An 18,990-nucleotide genomic window follows, 5' to 3' on the forward strand; every position below is an offset into this window, starting at 1 on the left:
TCCCTCCACCCAGCTCAACCCTTCCTATGCCTAAAGCCGCCCCATACCCCCGCCTTCTGGAAGCCCTGCCCCATCTAGTCCAGCTCCACTGGTTCTTCCTGCCTCTGAGCTCCTCTAGCCCTCTCAACCTGAACAGACCATACCTTCCCACCAACTACATTCTCTGATTTAAAATGTATTCATTGCTCTTACCCCACAAACAGAACCAGAAATTTTGTTAAGGCAAGCAAACACCACGAGGTGGCTATGCCTCGTTTCCCCCACAGTATTTAGCTCAAAGCTAACTAACCCTTAGGGACTCAGTACTGAAGTTTTGATTAACTAACAGTGCAAATTAGATGGCTTTGCTCCATACTGCCTGAAGAGTTCACTCAAAGGCTTGGAACAGATTAAAAGAAAAATATAGCAGCAATGCCTGCCATTTATTGAGCCTCCATTATGCCAGATACTGTATAGAGTGCTCTATATACACCACCTCATTGAATCTTCCAAAATCCTATAAAATAGGAGTTATCATCTTCATTTACCAAGGTGAAAACCAACTAAGAAAAAAAGTAACATACTCAAATTAACACAGCCAATAGTCAAATTTAAGGATGTCTGATTCTAAAGTCCATATCTTTCCAATTAGCCAACAGCCCCCAGAATCTATCCATGAGTGTCAAGCAAATCCCTCTACATCATGCCCTTTGCCCATGGGTTCTGGGTGATGATAGACACAGGCTTAGAAAAGGTAGGGGAAGATGATTATCCCAGCCTGGTCCCAGTTTCCACCTCAGCTGGCCTCACACTCCAATTTCAAAGCCAGTGTGCTGATGTGGCTCAGTTTCTCCAAGCATGTGCTGTAGGTAAAGTGCTGAGCTCAGTGCTATACAGACTCCAGAATTTCCACCTTCAAAGAGTTGAGACTTGAGTCTAGAAAACAAGACCACTATACCTGGAATGGTCTGAGGACAAGGCAAGAGTGTGCCTAACAAGGGCCAACCTTGTGATGTCAAAAGTCAATGAGCTTGAGGAGGAAAAGCCTTCAGGACTGCAACAATTAGGGAAGATTCCTTGGAGGAGGTTGGCCTGGGGGAGGCCTTGAAGAGTGGGTAGGATTTGGGGTAAGGTAGAAGGTAGGAGGTAAAAGACAATTCCCAAGAAGTGTCAGGGGAGGGGGGTGGGTAGCCAAGCAAGGAGAAACAACTTTTATGACCTGGTTCATCAACGCAGAACATAAATCCAGAAATAAAATTTTGCTGGAATTATCCAAAAGCTGGAGTGAGGGGGAATTGGACTGGAAAGGAAGGGGTACAGCCTGAGGACACAGTCAGGGGGTGAGCAGCAAGCATGGAAAGTGAGGACCAATAAATTTGTCCTTTCCAAAGGAATATTTTTGAGGGGAAGCATAACTGAGTCTTTGCTTAAAATGCCTTCTGCTCCCAGGGACATTGCATGCACACTGGGAAAAGAGACACAAGATCAAATGCCATCCTCTCACTGAGAAGCAAACACTAAGGCTTGGACAGCTCCATTTAAATAGGCTCCGGAAATGCCTGAAAACAAGCCTTGGCCTGAAAGGTTCAGTAAATGATGGATAGGATTGGCTTCAATGTCCAGCCCATCATTTATACCCAACAGTCTACCTTGAGTTCATGCCTTGGAATTTGCTGCTATTTCAGGCTTTTGCCTTGAACCTTCTAGCTTCCTTTTTATCAGAAGACTTGCCTTCCAGGAAGTCTGTGTCCAGGCTGAAGAGTTTGGCACTAAGAGGAGAAATTCCAAGGGGCCCTAAATGTTTCCTTAATGGATGGAGAAACATAAGCTCCAAAGTGGCCTCTGTTCAGTCCCTGACGAGCGTTTCCTTTCTCCCCTTGATATCCAGAAGCATGAAGGACCAGGGCACGGGGAAGATGAGACTGAGGGAGAAGAGGAGGAAGAAGCAGAGGAAGACATGAGCTCCAGCAGTGGCTCTGATGACAGTGAAGAGGAGGAGGAGGAGGAAGGGACGGGCAGAGGCAGACATGGGCAGAATGGAGCCAGGCAAGCCCAGCTGGAGTGGGACGACTCCACCCTCCCCTACTAGTGCCCAGAGGTCTGCTGCCCGGCCCACATGTCCCTTTTGTAAACCCTGACCCAATGTATGCCTACGTCTATCATACCTCACCTCTGATGTCTGTGACACGTCTGGGAAGGCCTTCTCCAGCTTCCTGGAGCCCACCCTTTAAGCCTTGGGGACTCCCTGTGTCTCATCCATGGGGAAGTTCCAAGAAGCCCAGCATGGCCATCAGTGGGGACTTCAGGGTAGACTTTGTCCTGTAGCCCCCACTTCTGCCCTAAGCTCCCCAGCATCCTGTCTACCTGTCTGTGGAGTCCGCCTTTGCTTTTTCCTGCAGGGAAGAAGGTCCACCTTTGTGTCACTCACCTCCCCAGGCTCAGAGTCCCCAAGGCCCTGGGGTTCCAACTCACTGTGCGTCTCCTCCACACAGACCAGCAGGTCCTCCTGTGCTGACTCCAGGTTGCTTCACACTGGGAGGGTGGTTGGAGCTTCACACACCTAAGGTCTTAGTGCTTAACAGTTTAAAGGAAAGTCCTTGTTGAGGCAGAACTAAGTTCACAGGGAAAGGTACACACATTCTCTCTCTCTCTCTCTGTCTATCTATCTAGTTCCCCAGCTTGGAGAGCCTTTCCCTTTGCTTCTTTCTGAGGCCACATAAGCTTAGAAGAAAAGTCCTAAACCAAGAATAGGTCCTTGGCCACAAACAGGGCCTGATCCCCCATCAGAGCTATCTGAGCCTGCCTGCCCGGGCACCTGCTGCAACCATGCAGCTACCCTGCCAGGGGCGCTCACCACACAGAACCGCAGGGCCCAGGAGGCATTCCACACAGGCACTGCCCCAGGCGATAGCCACAAGAAGCCTAGAGCCAGGAAGCAGAAGGAAATGCTAACGAGATCACACACAGGCTTCATGGTGGGTGCGTGGGGGTGGCTGGGCTCTCCCAGGACAGAGGGGACTCTGAGGTTGGCAAGGCTCTCCCCACTCAGCCTCATGGTCCCTTATCTCCTATTTTACACTATTTTCCCTCTTGAGAAAATACGTGCTTTCCGGATGTATTAGAAATGCATGAGCTCCACCGAGTCTACAATGAAAGTTTGAAATTTAACTGCAAGGAATTAGAAGCATATTTGCAATCATTGCAGCTTCTTCTTTCTTCTGCTCATAAAAGGAGGAACACTTAGATAGAGGGCAAATATATCTGAAAACCTAATTTCTTTCTTTTTTTGATAAGGAAATCTTTTCCATCTCCATCCTAACATGCACAACCCGTGAAGAGAATTGTTTCTATAGTAACTGGTCTGCGATCTTTTGTGGCCAAGAGAATAGCAGGCAAGAATTAGGGCCATGACAGAATTTCCACGAAGCTCTGAGAACATGTTTGTTTCAAATGTCTCAGGTTCCTCTTTGTCCTCATTGTGTACGATCTGTCCCCATCCTTCACTCCTCCCAAAGCTCACACCAATTGGTTTGGCACAGGCACGGAGCTGGTCCCTAGTTAAGTGGCATTTATGTTAACAAAAAAATAGTTCAGAATATCAGCCTTTTTCATTGTGTCATCAAAACAGCTTAAGAAGGGGACTACTGCCAATGTCCTCTAGTCTGACCCCCCCAGGGAGGACCCATGGCAGGCCTTTTCAACTTTCTGATTCATGAGAATGACCTTGTGCAGCTTTTCCCACCTCCTAAAGTGTTTTCTGCATCTGTTCCTTCCTTTGGACCTCACAACAAATCCTGTGAAGTAACTGAGACATCTGTTGTTAGACACATTTTTGTGATGAGTAAACTGAGGCTTGGTGATTCTATGTCTTGTTCAGAGTCGTTAAAATGTATAGACAAGCCCAGACTCCCCAGTTCCACTCCTGGTCCAGGATTCTACTTAGGGGTCATAGGTATGCACCTAACAGACACTGCTGCAAACCTACTATGTGCTAAGCATTCTACCAACGGCTGTGAGAAAAAGAAAAGCTGAATAAGATAAGCTCCTCCCCAACAGAGGACTTTATATTTGCAGAGGGGAAATAAACAGGCCTAGAAATCACACAAGAGGCAAATGAAGGGAAAGAGGAGAAGTCACAGGAGAGGATGGATGTGGTCACAAAACTTAACCAGTGCTCTTGTTTTCCCCTTCTTAGGGAAAAATACCAGGAGAAGCTGGGGTTTTGTATTCATTGGATGGAAATAGATATTTCTCCTGGGAATTCTCCCAACCAAATAGCCCTTTTCTATTAGGCTGTGTCTGTACATCCACAAGAGGAAAGTCTGTAGGACTGATCAGTTTTCACGATCCCATTTAAATAAAAAAAAAAGATTCTTTAGTTGGGCATTTAGGAGCTACTGAATTCTCCCAAAATTGTGGCAGCAAAAAGAACACTTCATATGCTTAAAACCCATTCCTTTTGAATTAGATTTTGATTTTCAATATTTAAGTCTAGTGTTTGTGAGAACGCTTTTCTCTTTGCTCAGTCTTTTCGGTCTGGTTGGGTAGGGAAGGTGCTCCTCATGCTCTCTGGGTGGCTGCCTTATTCATAGTTGAGAGAGCTGTTAGGTAAAATCTTTATATGTTTTGGGGTTTTTTGGTAGGGGGGTAGCAGGTAAAAGTGGCCCATGGCTAGGGCAGCAAAGATGAATAATTTGAGGAAGCATTTGGTTAGTGGACTCATTTGCAGGGAAACAGTGGCGACAAGAAATCAGAGCCATTTCCCTCAACTCTGGCTGTGTGAGGTCATTCTCTGCATGTCAGCTGCAAACACCAGGCACTTGAATGAATCCGCTGGGTCAGCAGGCATTGGTCATCTTCGCAACACCCTCTTCCTCACCATGGCTGAGAACAAGACGGGGGTGGTTATATCCCAGTAACAGAAGCTTTGGGAGGTATCCAGGTGAGCAGGGCCACGTGGCTTGCCCTCCCGCAGATATTCTGATCCCAAGGAAAAGGTGTCATTAATCAGTCTGGCATTTTCCACCCTCCATATGCTGGCATCCAGGAACCAAAACCCCTGAAGGCCTAGACACCCTGTGACCTCTCACTCAGATGTTGGCAGCCAGGCGGATACAGGCTCCTGTCCAGGAGGAACTGCTGACTGGTTTGGCCACAGCCCAGTTCATTGCCTGTCTTGCCAAGTGGACAACCAGATTCTGCCTTCCTGAGCTTGAAAATAGGCTACAACTCTCAGGTGATTCAGATGACATGGAGAAGTTGGAGGAAAAGATTGGAATGGTTAAATCCCAGTGTAGAATGAGTTGCTTCAGTGGAGTAAAGCAACCAGCTAGTTGGTAGCCTGCCTTGAAAAATACTAAACATATATCATACATTTGATCAAATGCTGTAAGCCTAGCCAAGGCCCAAATTCATCTAGATACCAAAAATGTTATTTCAGTGAAATCTCTTTTCATTACCACTTTCTTTTGTTATTGTTTGTTTGTTTTTTGAGCCGGAGTCTTGCTGCTCTGTCACCAGGCTAGAGTACAGTGGTGCAATCTCGGCTCACTGCAACCTCCGCCTCCCACGTTCAAGTGATTCTCCTGCCTCAGCCTCCCGAGTAGCTGGGATTACAGGCATCCACCATCATGCCCGGCTAACTTTTGTATTTTTAGCAGAGACAGGGCTTTGCCATGCTGGCCAGGCTGGTCTCAAACTCCTAATCTCAGGTGATCTTCCCACCTCAGCCTCCAAAGTAATGGGATTACAGGAGTGAGCCACTGCACCCACCCCTCATTACCACTTCCTTGAATTTACTCAATCATCCTATCAAGCAGGGTTTAGACCAACATCTTTGCATTTAATAAGGGGTATCCTTTGTACACATGGACCATCCAGTGAGAGGGCTGGGGGTGGTGGGAAGCAATGTCCCCCATTCTTATACGTCAGGTGTCAGCAAACTACCTGTAAAGAGGCAAATAGTAAATATTCTGGGCTTTGTGAGCCATTTGGTACCTGTCACAAGTATAGTCGGCCCTCCATAGCTGAGGTTTCCAAATCCATGGATTCAACCAACCTTGAATCAAAAATATTTGGGAAAAAAATGTATAGTTGCAACTGACCTGAACATATTCTTTTTTTCATTATTATTCCTTGAACAATATAGTTTAACAGTATTTACATAGCATTTACACTGTATTAGGTATTATAAGTAACCTAGAGATGATTTGAAGAACACAGGAAGATGTGCATAGGCTATATGCAAATACTATGCATTTGATATAAAGGAATTGAGCATCTGTGGATTTTGGTATCTGAGGGGGTTCTGGAACCAATCTCCTACAGATACTGAGGGATGACTGTACTCAGCTCTGCTGTTGTAGCATGAAAACCGACAATATATACGCAAATGAAGGTTTCAACACAACTTTATCTAGGTTCCATAAAACAATTTAAAAACACTAAAAAAGCATGCAGTTTGAATTTATATAATTTTCATGTCATTTTTTTACCCTTTTGATTTACATTTTTAATAATTCAAAAATATAAAACCTTTCCTCAGCCCACGGGCCATATGAAAATTAGCAGCCAGTTAGATTTGGCCCAAGGTCATAGTTTGCCAACCCCTACCACAGACGCATGGAAGTTAGCCTCCCACTTCAGGAGAAAGCAAGCTGCTCTCCTAAGCCTCTCACCAACTACCCAGTAGTCTTTGCCTCCAAACTGAACAACAGGGAAAAGTGCCATCGTTTTTAATTAAGCTGTTTTACAAGTCCGTGTTCCGGGGGAAAACAAAAAAGAAACAAACCAAACACTTATTATTTGCTGAACTGACAAACTCTGACAGATATTCCATGAGAGTTGAAAGCCTTGGATCGAGGTGACTGCCTGGTTACTGAGTGCTAATTCCACTGAGGCAAGTGTTAGCCCCCCAGGCTCAGTGCCTTCCCAGCACAGCTCAGCCCATAATGATCTCTGAGCAGGAGTGTTCATTATCTCATACTGATTTTCATTTCAGCCCTGCTCTTGCCATTGCTCTAAAAATGATCCTAAAGACTTGTGACTGTCTGAATCAATAGCAACATCATCAGTAGAAAGCCCCACCGAGCACACTTCAAAATTAGCAATCTTCTTGGCTCTATGACTCAATATCAGCAAGCAGAAAAAAAGAGGGCTTTTTTTTTTTTTTTAATCATACCCACATTTAAATTAACCAAATAGTTTTTACGAGAAAGTAGGGAAGTGGGTTTGATTCTTTGAAAGAATTTGCTAGTGAAAAGTAGATGATTTTTAGGTAAGATAAGGTTTAGGCCTCTGGGGGATCCCCAAAGCCTTCTGCAGTGTACTCTGGCAGGCTATGAATGATACAGGATTCTGTATCTATATCAGACATTTATTGAGGCTGACAAGCAAAAGCCCTTGGCACCATTTAATTTTCACATGACCACTTTCCATTGTCCAGCTGCAGGCAAAGGAAATGAGCAATGAAAGTTTTGAAGTCTACCCCAATATCCTCATTTCCTGTCTTTACTTCCTTTACTTTATAGATGTATTCTATACCTGCTCTGTAGATCATGCTCTAGTTTTCCTTTTAATGCCAACTGGAAAAGGAGAGTTGGCTTTCCAGGGGCTGTGGATTAAGAGCCAGGCTTCACTCCATCCCAGGGAGACAAAAAGAGACAGAAGAAATTACCTCCAGCAGCACCCCAGAAAGCTGACAGACATTCCCTGTGTGCAGGCAGTAAACAGATGGGAGTCTGTGTTTACAGCTATGTTCAGTGTAATTCAGCAGACCTTCACTGGGCACCTGTGATGGGCCAGGCCCTGTGCCAGCAACAGGGGAAGGGAGGATGAACAAGGCACGTTTCCCTGACCATGAGGAGCTCTTGGCCTGTCCCTTTGCAGTGTTGGGAGCTGTGCACAAGCAGTCAGGACTTTGGGGACAGAAGTTTAGTGTTAGGGAGGCAGGATAACTTGCTTTGACAGCTACCCACCCTAAGTCAGATGACAGGTGTAATTCTGGAGGCCCTGACAAGTATCACTGAGGCAGGCCGAGGAGCTCTCCAGGGAAGTGGGCAATGTTTCCCTGAATCTTCCTCACTTCTAATCAAGGCTGACTCAGTTCACTTATGGATGAAAGCCAGTCACCTGCCCACTGGGCAGAAATAACATGGGTGACAGTCGAGATTCAGAGAAAATAAGACAGAAGCAGTCCTTAAATATAAACAGCAGCCAGGTGGACCTGGAAATTTAGGAAGGGTGATGCAGGTAGAGGGGCCAGCAGGAGCCAAGTCTCAAAAGGCACAAGTCAGACTGATGCAAGGGAGCCCTCCTGAGGCCCAACATCAGAGCTGAAGATCTAAGGAGGGTCCACCTCCGTGAGACCTGCTGAGGGCTTACACTTGGTGCTGAGGAGCAGTGGTTCCCCAGGCCAGCTGCATCCCCTGGGAACATGTGAGAAATGCATATTCTTGGGCCCCACCCCAGATCTACTGAATGAGAAGCTCTGGAGGCAGGCAGTCTGTGATTTAATGAGCCTTCTAACACGCACTCAAGTTTGAGAACCACTGATGCAGAGGATAAGGAGATGACTTGAGCTGGCATTAGGAAGAACTGACTAAACAAGGCAAAATCAGTGACTAGTGTAGTGAGGGTGCCAAAGCAGACTACCCCAGGCCCCCCATCCTGGGCCTTTTCAGCTCCAGTTTATATTCACTGAAGCAGTGGTTTCAAGGAATGTCGATCCTAGTCCCCATCCCTCACCTGCCCTTGGGCATGAGACAATTCCTGCCTGCCTGCCCCTTCTATCCTAGAGAGACAGACTGCCCAGGAGAGGCTGCCACGAGGTCACTCATCCCTGAGGCCACCTGCCAGGTTTCTGTTAGCTGAGCAGCCTCTTCAAGGGCCATATTTTGTGGAGAAACACTGAAACTGCAGCAGTGACCCTGGTCACTAGGAGAACTGCTTCCTACACAGCCCATATGCTGGTGGAAACACCCAGGGCCCAGCAGAGAGTGGAGGGAGTCATTTAAGGACGTTGCCAGGTTGCCGCAGCACTGCTCTGTGTGTAATAAGACTGGGGCCTGCAGCGTCACAATTCAAACACTGAATTGCTTGGGGAATGGATGGCCTTCCTTGGAAGGGCAGTGACTCATTCTGGATGTTACTAAAAGCAGAAACCAAAAATCCAAAAACAAACCTACAGCCTCATTTACAATTAGAATCTGTCTGGGCCTTCTAATTTCTAAAGTCTGTGAGGCTGCCAGGATTCACCAATTCCCCTTCCCCCGGAGGCCCAGCAACTATTGATTTATAGCTTAAACTCTGTGAAGGTCCACAGACCTTTGAAAGGAACTCGCTGGTACTTTGTCAGTCATTTACACCTAACTGACTCCTCCTATGAGGTACAGTCTCCTCCTACAAGGGTTTTTGAGATGGGGAGTCAGAGGGCCAGGGCCCTGGGCTTTGGGGTGGAAGGACAGAAGAGGAACAGTCTAGGAAAGGGACTAGATATGTGGCCTAGGAAAACTAGCCCCATCTGTTGAGTTCTGAAGAACCCAGATTGTCTTCTGCTCATAGCCTCAGCAGTCTTTTCAGAGTCCTCCTGAATGGCCCAAAGATACCCCCGTTTCTGGGGAGCAGAAAGGAGCTAGTACCTCTGGACCATGGAGGCAACACCTCCCCAGAGGCAGGACCCTGCCCCCATGAGAACACGCAGTTGAATGATGCGGTGTCTGACCAGGACCTTGGAAAACGTGGCTGTGTGAGCCTAGTATAGATCCCCAACTATTGCTGTCTCTGCTGATATGGCCATCTCCTCAAGGCAAGCAGACTACCGACTTAGCTATTGTGGCACCACGGGGGCCTAGCTCCGCACCTGACCCATGACGTGTGTACCACAAATGTTGAATTGAATTGAATCCCAGAGATCATTTGACCTCAGTGAAGGGACTAGGTTTGACGAATTAAGATCCCCCCAGTGGAGAAAGCCTCCTCCATCTTCCTTGGTTTGTGAGTTAAGGTCCTTTGTAACATCAGATCGACGAGTGGTGGAAGTGCAGCGAACAGAGGACAACATTTGTGATGCACATGGGAGAAAACAGGAGTGGGGTTGTTTGGGGACTACCCCTTCCTAGCTATAGTCAGTAAACGGAGCCCCTAAGCAAGGAGCAGGGGTAGATGTGCCTGGGTGAGGCCTGCTTGCTCCACTGTCGAGGTCATGGGCAGCATCCCCACTAAGGAGAGAAAGTCCTCATTTGTTAATGACCCATCCCTGTGCCGCTCTCCAGTTCCTTTTATCAGATTTCCTGCAGAGGAGATTCATCAACATGAAGCTCAATTCCCAGTAGACTAATGAAAAGAGGGCAACAGACTTGAGAAGAGCCAAAATGCAGACAGTGTGTATTAATCACAGACAACAGAAACGTGTTAGCTTTAATGTCTGTTTGCTTTTATCTTGAAATGAAAATGCATCTCTGTTACCTGGACCCTTTTTACTGCCCATTTCAGAACAGAAATGGGACACCCACACACATATTGAGGGTCCTTTTCCCCAGCAGAAGGAGCAACCAGAGAAATGAGCCACAGTTTGTGTGCAGAGAGAGAGAAGCAACCCGCAGGTCTCAGCTGCAGACTCCAGAACCTCTGCAGGAAAGGCAGGCAAAGGGATGAGGAGGCAGCATCTGCCCTTCAGTAGGATTCCTAAGGGCCTCTGTGAGGAGGGCCTTGCTTGTGCCTGTGGGTCACGGATGTTAATATAAAGGCTCATCCACCCTTGGTGGCAAAAGTGCATCCATCCTGGCCAACACAGAACACCCACATCTGGAGCCCACGCCCACCCACCTCCAGCTCCCCTCCATGGCTGCAAGTGCACGGCTGATGTGTGGCATTCAGAAGAGGCCCGCTTATGTTCACTAGCCAAACTTCAGGTGGTGTGATATGGCAAAAAGCTTTTTTTGTTTTTCTGTTTTTGTTTTTGTTTTTTTTTTGGCATGGGGGAGAAAGTCAGACTTGAAAATCAGGGCTGATCACTCAAAAAGTAAGATAGGAGATACTGAGGGAAAATGTGACTCCTAGTTGGAGAGGAAACAGGAGAGTTGGTATAAGTGACAGCATCAGGAACAACCCCCTTCCCCAGAAGCCAAAGCATTGCTCTGTATTTAAAGATGCATCCAAGTTTGCAAAAAAAATCATGGTTAAATCTGGCCATGTGACCAAAGAGGCAGTCAAAATCAATTGCTTCCAAAGTCAGAGCTGTTTGAAGGTGATCAGTTCTTAATTGAACTAGTCATGATGAATCAATCTAACTGATTGCATCCAGTCTGACTTCGGTGGTTTCCATAAAGGGTTGTTGATGCCTTGAGCTGGACAGGGTGGGCAGGAGGTTGAAGAAAACCAGTTGGTGAGTTTAGAAAAGAAATTGCATGTAGAAGTTGTTTGTTCTCAAAGAAATCTGTAGGCGTTAGAGCTGGGTTTGTTATGTTATTGTCAGGGACATTATAATGTTGGTAAGGAAGAGAGTCAGAATGATTTGGTAGGGGTATTTGGGAAATTTGAGTACAAAATATACATTATCAGAGACGAGTAGGCTATGGACAGCTGATTATATATATGTGTGTATGTGTGCATATGTGTGTACCTATACACACACCCCAAAGCCATATACATAACTATAATACAGAAGTAAGAATAAAGTCAAAAGTCCCAACATATTTTAAATCCTTAGAAGCACTGGTTGGGATGTTACATGTTTTTTCATTGTTGTTGTTTACTGTTAGCTCTCAAAGTGCTTGGCACATAGTAGGAGTTTGGTAAACATTTGGAAATTGAAGACCCAGCTTGTCACTACTTCACAGAAACTCACTGGTATGACTATACCCCAAATTGAATGAGCCACGGAGAAATGCATCAGCCACACTCCCTCTTAGCTGAGGAGAGCCTCTGTGAATCCACAGATTCCATGCAAGATTCAGCCAGCCGCAGGCACAAGGTCTGGCTCCCTAGTAGTGAGAGTGAAGCATACTGCACACAGTGGGTTTGCATGTATCTAGACTGCATCTGCTGAACACCCAACAGCTGTTTCTACAAGCTAAAGTTGTAGCTTCTCTCTACCACTGTCTAAAGCTGTAGCTTGTCTCTACTATTGTCTCTCCACTGTTGCCCAAACACTTGGTATAATGCTATTGAATTTGTCACCTCCAGGCATGATTTTGTAACCAAATGTAAAGGTTCTAGGTTCAGCCAGTTTAAAAAGTCTAATAATTTATTCTCTCAGTCCTTCCCTTCTCCCTTGTCTGGAGCTGCCATCGCCATTTAGAAGGGTCTGACGCTGTTTATTCCCAGCTTCTCAACCTCAGTGTGTGTGGGAAAGGCCTGAGAGAGAGGGGTATGTTTTCTCTCCTCTGGAGTCTCTGGTGTTGACACAGCAGAGAGAGGAGGGGGAGCAGCCTCGTCTTGCAGAATCACCTTCAATCACTGCTACTGTCTGGGCCATTACTGCCCGTCTGGCTCGTGTCTCCCACAGTGGATGGCTTTGCCTCCAGCGGTGGACCAGAGTGTACCTGACATGTATCAGACTTCTGAGCTCTTCAAGCTGCCTCAAAGAATGAATCTTTTTAGTCTAGAAATAAGTTTATTTGATAAATATACTATTGTGTATGACTGTGAAACAATTCAAACTTTGGAGTATCTCATTAGAAGGACTGTATGAATTTACAGAAAATTGAATCTAATTTCAGAAGAGCGCATTGTCTTCTCAGTCAGCAAGGTTGCCCAGCCACAGAGGGTCAGAGAAAATGCCCTTTTCCCTCCCCACTCCTTTTCTCAGAATCCTCTCAGGCCTAATTGAGCTGTCATATCCAATTCAGACTGACACAGAGTGAGGGGCTCTGAGAGTCTCTATGTATATAAAGATATAGGAAGAAAATAAGAACCATCACGGGAATCTGTTGGGCTTCTCCCCATGACTGTGATCTTACCCATGTTTGAAACACAAACTTTAAATTTATAACAATTATGATTCTTGCAGTTTTCAAGTAATTTGTTAAATGCCTATTCAACACAGACAGATTTTTATTTTCAGCCGTGGCTTGTAAATGCCTACAAACTGATTCATGTTGGTGGTCGTTACGACACTTTCTGTGAATTGGTGAATAAATATGATTTTAGAATTTCACAGTAAAGATGACCTCTGAGAGTTTTATTGTTCAGAGTGTTTGATAAGGTGAGACACCAAGAACTGCTCTGGCTGGGTCAATATTCTCTGGGGCTCTGTTCTAAATCCATGCCTGAGGAAGGGAGATGGGTGGGGATGTGAGGCTGGTGGCATGGCAAGTTGGCCCCTATCAGGCTTCAGTCAGGGAACTTTGTTATACCCAGAGCCAAATTTGGCAGCACAAGTTTTGGAGACCAATGCAAAGACGATCCTTATAACACTGGGCATTTATTCAGCACTTACAAAGTGCTGGAGATCTACATGCATGATCTTAACCCCCAAGGTAGGTTGTTCTTACTATTAACTGTGGAAAAGATGAGACTCCGAGGAATCAGGGGCCCTGCACGAGGGCAGCAGAATTGGACACCTCCCTGTCTCTCTCCTACTGCTTCTTCTGCTCCCTCTTGCTCCTCCAGTAGACCTTCGTCCTGCTGACCTGCCCTAACATCCAGATGCCCCCCAGGTTCCCCTTTCCCCCAAAGCCCACTGAAGATGGGCTCCCTTTGCCATCCAGAGCTGGCAGAGATCCAGAGCGCTTCCCTAGGATTCTGCAAGTTGTGGTTACTGCAGCCTCCGTCCTGTTTTGTATTGGGCCAACCCAAGGGTTAAGCCCTATCTTTTGCTTGAGTTCCTCAGGGAAGCAGAGAAATTCAAACAAAGTATTCTTGAAGTGTTGGGGTCATGAAGATGAGTCACTTGCAAGGATATGGCAAACAGCTACATATCACAATTGACATTCTTGTTTTCAGACTCTTTTTGGCCAGCCTCCCCAGCCATGTGCCATCTTCCTGCTCTCTCCCCACTCCCTTCTCTCCCTGCTCTCATCTTTCTTCATCCTTCGCAGATGTAAAAAATAAGTTTCTTTCTTTTTTTTTTTTTTGCCCAAAGAGATGGAGTCTCACTCTGTCGCCTAGGCTAAAGTGTAGTGGCATGATCTCGGCTCACTGCCAATCTCTGCCACCTGGCTTCAAGCGATTATCTTGCTTTAGCCTCCCAAGTAGCTAGGACTACAGGCACGCACCACCATGTCCAGCTAATTTTTCTGAATTTTTAGTAGAGATGGGGTTTCACCATGTTGGCCAGGCTGTTCTGGAACATCTGACCTCAGGTAATCCACCCGCCTCGGTCTCCCTAAGTGCTGGGAATATAGACGTGAGCCACCACATCCAGCACCCCCCTCCTTTCTTTTTCTCTTTAAAGAGCGGCTTCATCATCTTTCCTTCATTGCCTGGTCTCCCGCCAAAAGCCATACTCCTCCTACTCTAAGCAGTTAATCAAGATTTGTTCCCAAATATAGAACATTCACACCCTAATAGGATTTTTTTTCTTCTAAATGTTAAGATAGGATTTTTTTTCTGCCCAATGTTTGTCAACTGGAAATATAATTTTTCTTTTACATTTCAGAGAGTCAACAAGGAACCTAAGAAGGCTTCATCTGTTTGGTAGTCCTTCCACACCATACCTTGGTAACTTCCACGCATGCGCGCGTGCACGCACACACACATGCACCCACACACACACCCCTATTTTTGGGCTTCCCTGTTGCCCAATGTAGCAGCTCACTACCAATTCAGACAGTTCTAACCACTCTTACTCTCCAAACAATTCTGGCCTGTGTTCTTGCTGTCTGATAGATTCGTCACTGCCTTTCTCTGTCTATTCCTTCTCATCTCTTTTAAAGGCATCCCCTCATCCCTTAGCCACCATAGCAGCCTCCTCCCTGGCTTCCATCTTTCAGCCTGTGTGCGTGCCATGGGGCTGACATTGCTGAAGTTGCACTGGGAGGTGCACCCCAGGTTGATGAGCCACAGAAACTTCCAGTAACTTATACTTTCCAAGTAAAGTCCCTGGTGCTCTAAGGATTCCCCGTCCCTAGGGGGCCAATAAACTATACTTTTTATCCTGAAAAAGTACTAGTTTATCTGGCTTGAATAAACCTGATAGAGGTTCACGGCAAAAACTTCAAAACAACAACAAAAACAAATGCGTAAACTATGGATAAAAGTCCTGGGAAGAGGTGTTACACAATCATATCTGGGTTCGTGCCCTAGTGGAGAGCTTGGGATATAGCAAGGGCTCAGAAATAATTTATTATATGGAATTAAATTAAACCTAAAATCCAAGGTTCTCAATGACCTGGCCTCAACCTAAGCTTTCATCCTTTTATTACCCATTTGCCCAGCACAAATCCCAAGTCTCGGCATTCTCAAAGCACAAGGCAGTCCCAAAGCACAGGGAGACTCCCATCTGCATGTTTTTGTTCCTGCTACTCCTGATACCTGGAATGTCATCCCTCCTTACATGTCTTACACAATGAAAATCTTATCCCTAACTGGAGGTCTCACTCCAGAGTTACAGAGCTATTTATCAGTGAGGCCATGCTTGATTTCCCCAGTGGAATGTAATCCTACCATTCTATGCAACCCCGGACCATGTCCTGTCTTACTAAGTTCCTTCTAGTGGAAGGTGGGGAGAACAAGATATAGGATATGTTGCTCTAAACCAAACTCAAACACCTGCAGAAGTAAGGCAGGTAGCATAAGTGAATACAGCTGCCTGAGTGGGACTAGGGTGAAAAGAAAAATGCATGGCAAGTGCAGAGGGCTTGCTGCACCTCAGCTTCCACCAACTGTCTCAGTACAAGGATGGTTGCCCATTATTGCCAGATCTTCTGATTTTTTTCTTTTAAGAGAAGTCAGAAACACAGGTTTTCCATGTGAAATCTACCAGATTTTAAATTGGGGCAGAAAATTCACTTTTTAAACAAATGTTATGGGGGCCAAGTAAAATAAGTTGTCAGGCTGAATGTAATACATGGGCAACTGAGTTTCAGCCTCTATTCTAAACTATATTAGCGTGGGCCAGGTGAGTCAGATTAACCAGAAAAAAAATTGTCCCAACACCCTCAATTTAGGTGATTGGGTCTTGTAGGTGATGGGTACTCATAAATGCCACTGCAAGGATGGCAGAAGGACAGAGATGGTAAAAGCAAAGATTAGCCATGTGAGCATATGGGCAGTGGTGTGCCGGTAAATGGTTAACAACCACCTTTGGGGTTGGGGCAGGTCTAATTTGTAATGTGTTGATTCCCATGGTGAAAGTACCACCATGGCTAGTTTTAAGCCATCAACATGATGCCACTGAGCTCAGAGTTGGTAAGAGATGCTACTATTGGCTTTTGGGAGCCAGCTCTAGCTCACATCACTGTTTAAAGATCAGATATCAAGAAAAACCCAAGAGCACTTTTAACCATGAACAAATAAAGCTGCCACCTTCCTAATGACTCAATCTAATATTGGGAAGGCTCATGACCTACATGAAAACCTCCTTCACACAACCAGGGTAAAATGCTGCCACTTTCATTTATGACTATAATCCCTGTTAATGGCCAAATGACTTGAGTGGGGGCTGCTGGTTACATTATGTAAGGCTTAGTCATTGAAGACTGAGTGTGTGGGGAGGAGGAACCAGAATGGAGAGACACGGTGCTGTAAACTGGCTGTGCTCCAGACAGAGGAGCCTGGAGGGCAGAAAGGACAAGTAACTCAGCTACCTTTCTTCCATCACAAACCATGTGGCCACCTCCTGACTTTTCATGACTGAGAAGTGAGACACAGCCAGGGTACAGGGAGCAGCAGGAGGAAAGGAAAAGAGCAACGCTGGTAGAGATGAAATGAGAGCTCGAATGGAGGAGAGTTGACAATATCATGTCCCCACCTAGGAGAATAGAGAATTTTCAAAAGAGGCCCAACCTCCAGTGCTCCTGTTTGCTCTCCTTTTGGAATTTTTAGTGAATTTTATGATCTTCTGTAGATTCAGTACTGCCCTATTTAAAGTCAAGCTAGAAATGTGGGCAGCTCAGTGAAGGGCGGGGCCCCTCTAGAAACTGCCTGTGTTCATCAGGATTCTTTTTGGTAGCAAATTGGACAAGTCTAAGCAAAAGGATGTGTATTTTTGGCTCTCATAACCCAAAAGTGAGAAGAGCTGAGGTGTGGCTGGACCTCACTGATGACAAGAAGCTTAGGACTTGCTAAGGTGATTAATATCTAAATCATTACATAAATCTAACTAATCATTGTATATAACTATATATAATTCCATTCTTACATATTATGTGCTTACATACAATTAGGGCTTGCTAAGGTTATTAAGAGATATATACACACACACACACACACACCCCTATATTTTATGTAACTATAAAATTATATATGTTCAGTATTGTATATATTGTAACAATGCATTATAGAATTATATGCTTATAAATTATATATATAGTAACCTTAGCAAGACATAATCATTCTGTATTATATAAACATATAATTATATGCTATATATTAGATAATTGAATTACATATTATAGTATATAATTAAATTACATAATTTATCTATTAATTACATAATTATATTATATGCTATTTATGTGTTAATATCAACATTTTTTGCTGTATCATTGATTAGGCCCTAACTAGGTGCCCCTCATGTCTGCCCTTTTTTCATATTGGCAGGTTTTTTCTAACCAATTTTTATTACTAGGTGGGTTCTGTAGTAGATGGCAGCTCTCAAGCTCACATTTTGTCTGCTATAACTTCAGAAAGGAAAGTGCTCATCTCATCGGTACTGACTCAAAGTCTTGGTTAAGCACTGCTTTGACCCTCCCTGTGTCATGTACAGCCCCCTGGGACTAGGGTCCATGTCTGACAGCCTCCCTGTCTCCTCACCACCGAGACAAATGGTTCAGGGGAGAAGGGAGGAGCATTCCTCAAAGAAGACACAGAGAACCTTCACTGGAAGAAGGAACAGGGCTGGGAAGACACAAGAAATAACTCTCCATTGACTGCTTCAGATCAAGAAGTCCTTGAGCCTGATTTTCCTAATATGCACTGCATGGAGCACATAGAATATTCTTCAATTGATGCTATTTTTAAGGCTCCCTGAAAAGTTCTGTTCTTGAAAATAATGAACAGGTTTTGTTTATTGTAAGAATTTTCAGGATGTTTACTGCAAATCATCTAAATAAATGGACAAGTGTTTCTCAGACCAATTTGACTATGGAACCCTTCACCTCCTTAAACAATTTTGGGACCAGTATTCACTCCAACATGCTTCAGGAACTGTGGCCTTAAGCCTGACATAAGGACCTGAAGCCAAGATGTAGGGTTCTTCCCCTTGTTAGTACCTCATTCCAGGGAACCATCCTGAATTAGACAATTAAGCATCCATTTAATATGACTTCTAGGATGAAGAACCTGCTCCATTTCCCTCAAGGCTTGTCTACTCTGACTACCCATTTAATATGCCTTACCTCCCAGTTTTATCCTCTTGACCTCGCACAGGAGGGTCTGATCTCAGGTTCAATCAGCCTACTTCAAAAGCTGAGAAAAGTTATGGAGCCCAAGTATGCAGACACTGCAGCTGACTAGAGGATGCTGGTGCACAGGCATGACGGCAGCCATGACTGGTGCTGGCCACCTGAGTGTCAACACCACAGGCTGGAAGTGGCTGGTGTCTCCAACCCCACAATGCTCAGGCACCAAAGGGAAATGGCCAAAGACAAAGGACTCCACACTGTCCTCAAGGCCCAGTACCCCGAGTGGCACATGGCAGCCCTGGGAAATGCCTTCTCTCTTCCTCTTCACTAATTGGCCTCCACTGTGTTAACAGCCTGGCTTAAAGCTCACTCTGGGTCAGTCCCACTAAACTACGACCAGAATATGTTAGCAAAATAAACCAAGGTACAAACCTTCCAAAGAGCCTCTGTGTCTTGTTAGTGATCCTAAAACCAAATGGACTAAGGCTTAGAGATGGTTTTTCCT

At 45.3% G+C, this 18,990-nt stretch overlaps 1 protein-coding gene across 1 annotated transcript in view; it reads left to right on the forward strand.

The window, feature by feature from the left end:
* CLSTN2 (calsyntenin 2) overlaps positions 1–13,142 on the forward strand; it is a 651,167-nt gene extending 638,025 nt beyond the window's left edge. Inside the window, exon 17 of the mRNA XM_015132004.3 lies at positions 1,868–13,142. Coding sequence (XP_014987490.2) covers positions 1,868–2,068 — 201 coding nt within the window. The 3' untranslated portion in view covers positions 2,069–13,142. The remainder of the gene's footprint in view (positions 1–1,867) is intronic.
* The last annotated feature ends 5,848 nt before the right edge of the window (positions 13,143–18,990 follow it).

The sequence above is a fragment of the Macaca mulatta genome, chromosome 2 (assembly GCF_049350105.2).
Source record: "Macaca mulatta isolate MMU2019108-1 chromosome 2, T2T-MMU8v2.0, whole genome shotgun sequence".
Classification (NCBI taxonomy): Eukaryota; Metazoa; Chordata; class Mammalia; order Primates; family Cercopithecidae; genus Macaca; species Macaca mulatta.